The following is an 8,507-nucleotide window of genomic DNA, read 5'->3' on the forward strand; positions in this document are numbered from 1 at the left end:
GTAAAAGAAGCAAATTAGAGTGAGCTGGAGTCCACCCAGCTACGCGCATATGGTGGATCACTGTCGTCTGTCTGTCTCCAAATATTTTAAAGGATAGCCTATAATAACAAATGTACTAGCATTAATCTTCTTAATTATTTTTGTTGTTATTTACATAAATTGATTGAAACAAAATAAAATCGAAGAGACCTTTGTGAAAATGGGAAAAAAAATGTATCTATATTTGTGGTATTGTAAATATGAGGCCTCTTAGGGGTGAATTTGACTTTTCACAGAAAAAATAATGAAGGTATGTCAAGTGGTTGTGACAAATGCATGGCAACGACATTACTATAGCAAAATGGCGCGCTTTAAATGCGGGGTGGACAATACATTCAGCTACTTTCGTTAAGGACAATATGTTTTGTATTTAATTGCAATGCATATATATATATATATATATATATATATATATATATATATATATATATATATATATATATATATATATATATATATATATATATATATATACATGGTTATTAAAATTTTATGATTCAATACAATTTCTACCTACATCGGTTAAATCTTACGATTTACGATTAAATTCTTATGATTATTACAATTTAAGAAAAAATCACTTTACTATATTTTTATAAAATTCTATTAAAAAAATATTAGGCCTTAACTATAGATAGTTAGTTTGATTATTAAAACAAAATCACAGTATGGTATTTTGGTTCTACTCCTTGTCTATGTATTTGAAGTAGGAAAATTAATTGGAATGAAGTTTTCCAAATAAATATTTAATTAGTTCTAAGTTCTCACAAGGCATTTGTACTTTTGACTCGAATTTTTCATGACATAGCACCGATTCTAATAACACAAATGGGTTTGTATTAGACGTGCATTTGTTTATATTTAATTTCAGTCGGTTCCTTATATTTTCAAACTTTAATATATATATATATATATATATATATATATATATATATATATATATATATATATATATATATATATATATATATATTTGTCAATAGTGGAGATCTTTGTACCAAAAGGCGAAATCCCTCGCCCCCAGGGCCTCAATCCCTTGGCTCGACAAGTATTTGATGGAGAAATGTAAATCATGGTGACTCAACGGCCCGTTAAGGTAGTGGACCCGGACTTGGTGCCCACAAGTAACCAACCTTCATTGGAGTTGAAATTCCGACACTACGACTGCCAGGATTCGATCTTTGAACCTTGTACTAACTTACCATCTCCGGAATCAGTTGAGCTATACCCATGCGGGCAATACTGGAGATCTTTGATATTACTAATATTGAATATGAGAATTGATATAGTTGTTAAAACTTTTCAATTTCATTGAGCTTAAAATTTTCTTAAAACACCTATTGAATTTCGATTTTAACGGGTTCGACTTTCATAAAAACCACATAATTTCTTGTTATTACACTATATAATTTCTTTGCAATATACATACATGCATATATATTTATATATATAATAATATTTTTAAATAACTAAAAATCTTACGAATTAACGTTAAGAGTTACATGTACACAGATACATACATTAATACATATATGTATGTATGTATGTATGTATGTACGTACACGGGTGTGAGCATGTTCACCTAGGGCATTGGGACTTGCAATAAATACAAGGAGCGAAAAAACCGCATTTCTATTCCCTCGTAATAATCATACTGCAATGATGGCCCTTGTGATAGATGTAACCCCACCCTACACTACACACCCCCCTCATAACTTTTTCTTTTCTTTTTTTTTTATATTTATTTTTCAATATATAAATATAAATGTCACACGTACGTACATATAAGTTGATTGAGATGGGATTGGTTCAAATGATAAAGCAATCGATTACAAAATGATTTATTAGTCCCTAAGATATCCATCTTTTCTGTTCAGCCAAAAAAGTGATGTACCCTTCTACCCCTATTTTAACATTTATTATTCACTTTGGTCCTCACCTAGGGTTTGGTGACCCCCCACCCCTCTCTTTCTCTCTCCTCTCTCCTCTTTCTCTCTCTCATGTCAACTTCTACTGCCAGACAGCTTTGTTCCAACTGTCACACAAGAGTCCCCACAACTATATTACTCCCTTCTTTTATTCGTTCGTATATTTTTGTCAATTTTTTTAATACTGTAGGGGCAATGTTGGAAATCTATCTAAAGCTTTTTTTATTTTATTTAAATGTTACAGTAGAGGTCTAGGGTTCGAATCCTGTCCCCTTCATTAATTTGTAATCGGGTTTGAATTTTTGAAAGAAAAAAATATTGAAATTTTTATTTGATTTCATTTTGGACTAAGATATTTTGACAAAGAAATTTGGTAATATTTTAATTTGGGACGAGACAAAGAAAAATTGCAGCAATCATATCATATCTAAAGATGCTGGAAAATGTATTTTTTTTAAATGATAATAATGTGATAATATTAGAGTTTGTTTATTTTTTGGTGACATTTAAGGTTTTGCTCAATTATTTTGAAGGATATTATTCTTTTACCAAGAAAATATGGTATTAATGACATTATTAGTATGTGGTTGCAATATAAAAAAATGTCATAAAGTTAATTGTAAAAAAATGATTTCATATGAGTAATTGATTTAATTGGAGTTTTTTTTCTTTTTTGGTTACGGATGAATTAGTTTCATTTGTTGTCTGTAACTTTTTTAGTTAATTATTTTTTGAATTTAAATTAATTTATCTATATCATTAAGTATAATGTATAAAAATTAACGACTAAACTCGCCGAAATATTTAATGAATTCAATAGGTGATTAAATAAATAGAACAAATCACAAATTGATCGAACGTTCTTGAAAACTGGGTTCGTTTTCGAAACATATATAGTTCTACTAATAACATTTTCTATTTAGTTTTCTATTTTGTATATCTATTTTTTCTCTATTTAATTTATAGCTAGTTGCAAAAGGCAAGATGTTTTTTATGCCACTACAAAACTTTCTCAAAATCTCTTTAATTTCCCTAAACTTTCTATACTGTCTAATATTTGTCCTTAAACATTACAAAAAACTCCATGCTAATTAATTAATTAACAATATAATTATTATTATCATCTAGTTTTGGTCTTGAAATCCCAATGTGAACTCCAAGCTTGGCCGCTTGTAACTTTGAGACGACATCGACATTACATACTTCTTTGGGAACGATGTTTCGATTTCCTGCAATATATTTCAACCGAGAGTCAGCTCCGAAACGAAATGCATACATAAATATATATTTATGAAAAAAAAAAATGATTTAGTTCTAACGAGCTATATTTTTAAGAAAACACTAGACTCTTATAGTCGACAATAATAGTGAACGGAAAAAAAAACTCTTAGTTCTCGTTTGATTGCCACAATAAGATTAATCAAAACAAGAACCAATTTGGGTTTGATCCAAATACCAAAATATTTTTTTAATCATCGCATAACTTCCCATCCAAACGAAGCCTTAGATGATTAATGTTTTGTACCACAATATAAGCGATGTGTGCTCGCTTGCGTTCTCGATTTGGAACATGAATCATAAAAATATATTGTACTATTTAATATTTGATTTTATCAACACATGTCATTTCAACATACACACGACGATTAGTAAAATAAAATACCAGAAATGTGATTGTATAATAGCAAAAAACGCTATATTTTCAATCTTCCCAAACACAAAAGGATACGATTAATTCGAGAAAAGAGATTAAAGAGCACTTACGTCGATCATATGACTTGAATTCGATTGAGATGGAAATGAAGATGATCGTATGAGGCCATGTGGTTCACCCGCATCATTAGTTTGTAACCAACCCTCTCGGCTACTGAAATACAAAGAATAATTATTAAGTACATATCATTCGATGTTAGTGCAAGTTAAAATGTGATTAATTAACTTAAGTGATCGAGTTCAAATTACGAACTTCAATAATTTGTATACGATAATTTTGGAGTTTTTGATGTGTATATAGCATGTCGATTACTGCATTTATCAGTGCAAAATATCATCATCAATAATATAATTCGTCATGAATGCTAACTAATATATACACAATTTATTTTTGTGTGTTGTATGATCAATGATAACCCTCGACGTTGGGTTAGGTTAAAACCAGTGGCAGAGTTAAAATTTTGTTTTCGCCGAAGTTAAGTATACACAAAAAACTTTGCTACTAAGTTTTGAGATCTAATTAATTTAAAAAAAAAAAAAATCAAATCCCTTGCCCTATTTCAAAAAAATAAAATATGTGTGGAGATTTTAGAAAACAATTAGTTCAATCACCTTGTAAATATGTGAAACTTATGAAGTCAGTTATTTACACCGGGTGTATTTCAACCGTAAATTTGATTAAATAATCACTCACTAAACATACATACATATTAGTGTGTGTGAGATTACGTGTAGATGTACGGTTATAATCCACCGAGTATAAATAACCGGATGTAGCATCTAATTACAAAAAAAAACAGTATCCTTTAGAAAATTAGGTCCCATCTATGTCTGAAAATTTTGGACAATAAAACCCCATTTGACTTATAGGTGGAAAACAAGACTGATTTTTTAACCCAAAAAATGACAAATAATTAAAATAAGTTTTTTAATGAAAATATTTTGTGCACACAGATCTGGCTAAGATTGTGCAACCCCGTGTTCGTGTCATGCAGTAGACAAACAAAATTAATTAAAAAAAAAATCAAAAATCAACAATCGGACACAAACTATAGTATTTTAAGAAAACAATTAATTAGTCAACATGCTAAAAAAATGGAAAACAGTACACTGTCAAATTTTTTTTTTTTTTGAGTGACAAACTATTTTCACATCCTTAATTAGGCAAAAATAATTATGACTATGTTGTTGGTGTTACTAATTCTATAAAGTGACAACAAAATAAGTTATCAGTGAAAAAAGAAATAATGCTTTCGCATAATTATTTGCGGTGTCACTAATATCATTTTTTTCTTGTAGTGCATGTAAATTAGTTTACTTAGGTCTCGTTTGGGATCACGAATCGGACTTGATAGACAATATAATCGAATATATATATATATATATATATATATATATATATATATATATATATATATATATATATATATATATATATATATATATATATATATATATATATATATATATATATATATATAATTGAGATGTATTAACGTTTGGGGTTTATTGTTTTCAAGCTCGTGATTAAAAATGTGCCCGAAATTTAATCAATCATATGAATAATATTAAATCCAACCTGAATATGTCACAATTAACAAAAGAATTATCTAATTATAAATCACTAACATAAGATAATAATTATGTGTATGTTATTTTCATGGACAATATAATTAGTGTATCGAATTCAATCAATCTTATCAATCCTATCAATATTAATTCGCAATTCGCCAAACGAGGCCGTGAATTTATTATTTAAGTTGTCGTTTTCGATTTTAAATATAATATAACTTTGCAAAATTAGTTTCTCTCTTTTTTTCCCCCTATTTTCACTAGAAATAGCACTAAAGTGTACTTCTAAGAACGAAGCTGTCAATGTAAAATGCTTAACGGATTAAAGAGAAAAAAAAGTCGAAAAATTCGAAGAAAAGATAAAGTACTGTGGTTGTGTATTTCTGACGTTTTCTCTCAGGTGAAAATCATCCAAGATTTTATTATTGAATATGATAATTTAATTAAAGATAACAAAAAAGAAACATAGAACATGCAGAACAGATTAAAATATAAAGCAAAAGCTGCATGCCACGTACACTAACACTTTTTATATGTTCTTCAAATTTAACTGAAAAAAATTGGTGTACGTGAATATAATTAAATTGCATTTCAAGAGTTTTCAGGAAATACCATGCATGCACGCACGTGTTACCTGGAAGAGTTGCTCCACAGTGTAGCGGCGGCGGTGGAGGGGTCGAAGTCACCGTCATGCGGCGGCAAAGATCCATCGGAAGGGCCGCCTTGATCGGTGAAGAGCCGCAGACCCGACCGGTCGACACTGGCGGCACTGCCTATTATTGTCGAAAGATCGTCGTCACCAGATCCATCTGAGTTTCCTTCAAGAAATTAAAACCAAAATTTTAAAAAATAAAAATAAAAGGAGATACAATATGAAACCCTAAATATTGTCAAAAGGTGATTATTTATTACTTATTAGTATAGTTAAAGTTCATGCAATTTACTTAATTTCAGTAGATAATTAATTAATTAAAAGGGTTTGTTAATTAGTACTAATATCTAATTTTGCAACTTAATTTTATACAAAAAATATATATATACATATATTATGTACCTGAGGAAGCAGCAGGTTTGTCAGTGGTTTTAACAGTTCGATACATCTGCATTGGAAAGGATGTACGTATATATATACATCCAATTTAATTTATGAGAATTCATCAACAGATGTATATTTAAATGATTTATTTAAATGTAGAAATTAGCCCTTTCAATTCAACCCCCACAATTACTACTAGTCAAACATATATTATCTCTCTCTCTCTCTCTCTAGATCTCTCTCTCTCTCTGTGATCTCTCTCTGGTGTACTAGTGCTTATACTGAAAGCAGTACTGTAAATGTAATAATATAGTTTAGATTCATTAATAACGAGGTTGATGTTTGATAAGGTATTAATGACAGAGATATGTATTATTGTGAAATCATTACTTTTTTTTCTTTTTTTTCCTTTGTCTCTGTACATCATTCTACAGCAGCATTAACTCATTCTCTCTCTCTCTCTCTCTGTCTGGCGTCTTATCCAAGAACAACTCTCTTTCTCTCTCTAGATTTCTCTCTCTTGTTTTAATTCCTTCATTCATTCATTCAGTCTGTACTCATCGGCTACTGTGCCGGAGAAACAGACGGAGTCTAATACACCCCCCCCCCCCCACCCCCACCCCCGGCCCCATGCATCAATAAACCCACAGAAATAAATCATAAAAATGCGGTCTTCCCTCTTTCTCTCTCTAGAATTCTCTCTCTCTAAAGAAGTAAATATGAATTGAATTTGGTGTACCTGTAAATGGCTCTTGACATGAGAGAGAGTGAGATCTTTGACATCCATCAGCTCAAGAACCGATTTTGGAGTTGCCCCTATATATTATCATTGATTTTATTATTTATTAATTAATTAACACCAACTAATTATAATGATTAACCTAATTCAAATGTATGTATTGAACACACACACAGAGAGAGAGAGATCTAGAGAGAGAGAGAGAGAGAGAGAGAGAGAGAATTAATTAAAATAAAATAAATGAAATTACTTTCATGGCCGCCGAGAAGCTCAACAGCATGAACAAAGCGAGCGTGAAGAGTGGTAGTCCATCTCATTCTCGGCGCCCTCACACTCCTCTTCGCCGGCACCTTCTGCACAAATCTCGATCTCATTATCCCATGATAGCTCGCCCCACCACCACCACCGCCGCCGCCGCCGCCGCCAGGTATCCGGCTCAAAAATGGTATATGATGATGATGATGATGATGGCCGTGATCCAACCCACCCGTAAAATACGGCGCCGGCGGAGCCGCCAGGAACGGGAACGGACGGTTGTGATTATAAACCGGAACACCCTTTATAGGCTGCCTCAAACCCCCGCCGCCGCCGCCGGAGGCGGCGGCGGCGGATACATCCAGCATGGAAACGCCGCGGTTGATTTGATTTAGCTGCATCCCGTTATTATTATTATTATTACTGGGCTGGTACATATACTGACGGTGGTGGTGATAGGGTTTCTGCGCTTCTTCTTCGTCTTGGATTCGGGTTCTTGATATTCCGGCGGTGTAGTCATTTTGTTGCTCGTTCGCAGGCCGGTGAGCCAACGAGAGCTCTACGAAGGAGCTGCAGCTCTTCTGACGACGCCTGTCGTTCGCCGGAAAATCGAAGCTCGACGAGTACACTTCATTCATGGCGGAGTTATTATTACAGTTGGGAGGGCTGATGTGGAGGGATAGATCGGGTTGCACCGGCGGCTCTACGAAAATCCCTTCTAATAAGGGCATCTTCTTTCTTTTTTTTCGATCTTCACCTGATTTTCTTGAAATATATATATGGTTATATGTATATAATGGTGACTAATTTTCACTTGTAACTTCTAAAAATTTGATGAAGTTAAGAAAAAAAATCAGGAAGTGAATGTTTTTGGCTTGATTTATTTGAGATTTTGTGTGAAAGAATTGTGAAAAGACAAGTTCTTGTACATATGCTTCTAAAAGCTAAAGGGAGAGAGAACCCCTAATAGTTTAATTATTATTATATTATTTATATATTTTTTATTTTTTATTTCAAAGTGTAGAGAGAGAGAGAGATGTAGATATGGTGAGTTGAAAAGGAGAAGAAATAAAAAGATCCAAAGGGAGAAGATGGAATAATAGGAGTGTGGGGTTGGGTGAGGATTTAATTTGGTATGTGGAGTAATTTCTTAATAGGAAAGTATATTATATCTTGGAAAATGACACTAGAAGGAGGCCTCTTTCAATAGTCAAAACAAGCAAAT

At 32.0% G+C, this 8,507-nt stretch overlaps 1 protein-coding gene across 2 annotated transcripts; it reads right to left on the reverse strand.

Moving 5' to 3' along the window:
- Positions 1–2,998: 2,998 nt before the first annotated feature.
- Positions 2,999–8,221, reverse strand: LOC105965371 (transcription repressor KAN1). 2 transcript variants are annotated; one of them, XM_088822448.1, is made up of 6 exons: positions 7,278–8,221; positions 7,028–7,104; positions 6,307–6,352; positions 5,887–6,061; positions 3,732–3,834; positions 2,999–3,196 (listed from the first exon to the last, which is right to left on the reverse strand). In XM_088822448.1, the coding sequence occupies exons 1-6, from the start codon at positions 8,011–8,013 to the stop codon at positions 3,092–3,094; spliced, it is 1,242 nt and encodes a 413-aa protein (XP_088678574.1). In that variant the 5' UTR covers positions 8,014–8,221; the 3' UTR covers positions 2,999–3,091. The 2 variants fall into 2 exon arrangements, with proteins under 2 accessions (XP_088678574.1, XP_088678573.1); XM_088822447.1 differs by having other exon boundaries at positions 5,887–6,070.
- Between the last annotated feature and the right edge of the window lie 286 nt (positions 8,222–8,507).

The sequence above is a fragment of the Erythranthe guttata genome, chromosome 8 (assembly GCF_056151865.1).
Source record: "Erythranthe guttata isolate IM_541 chromosome 8, IM_541, whole genome shotgun sequence".
Classification (NCBI taxonomy): Eukaryota; Viridiplantae; Streptophyta; class Magnoliopsida; order Lamiales; family Phrymaceae; genus Erythranthe; species Erythranthe guttata.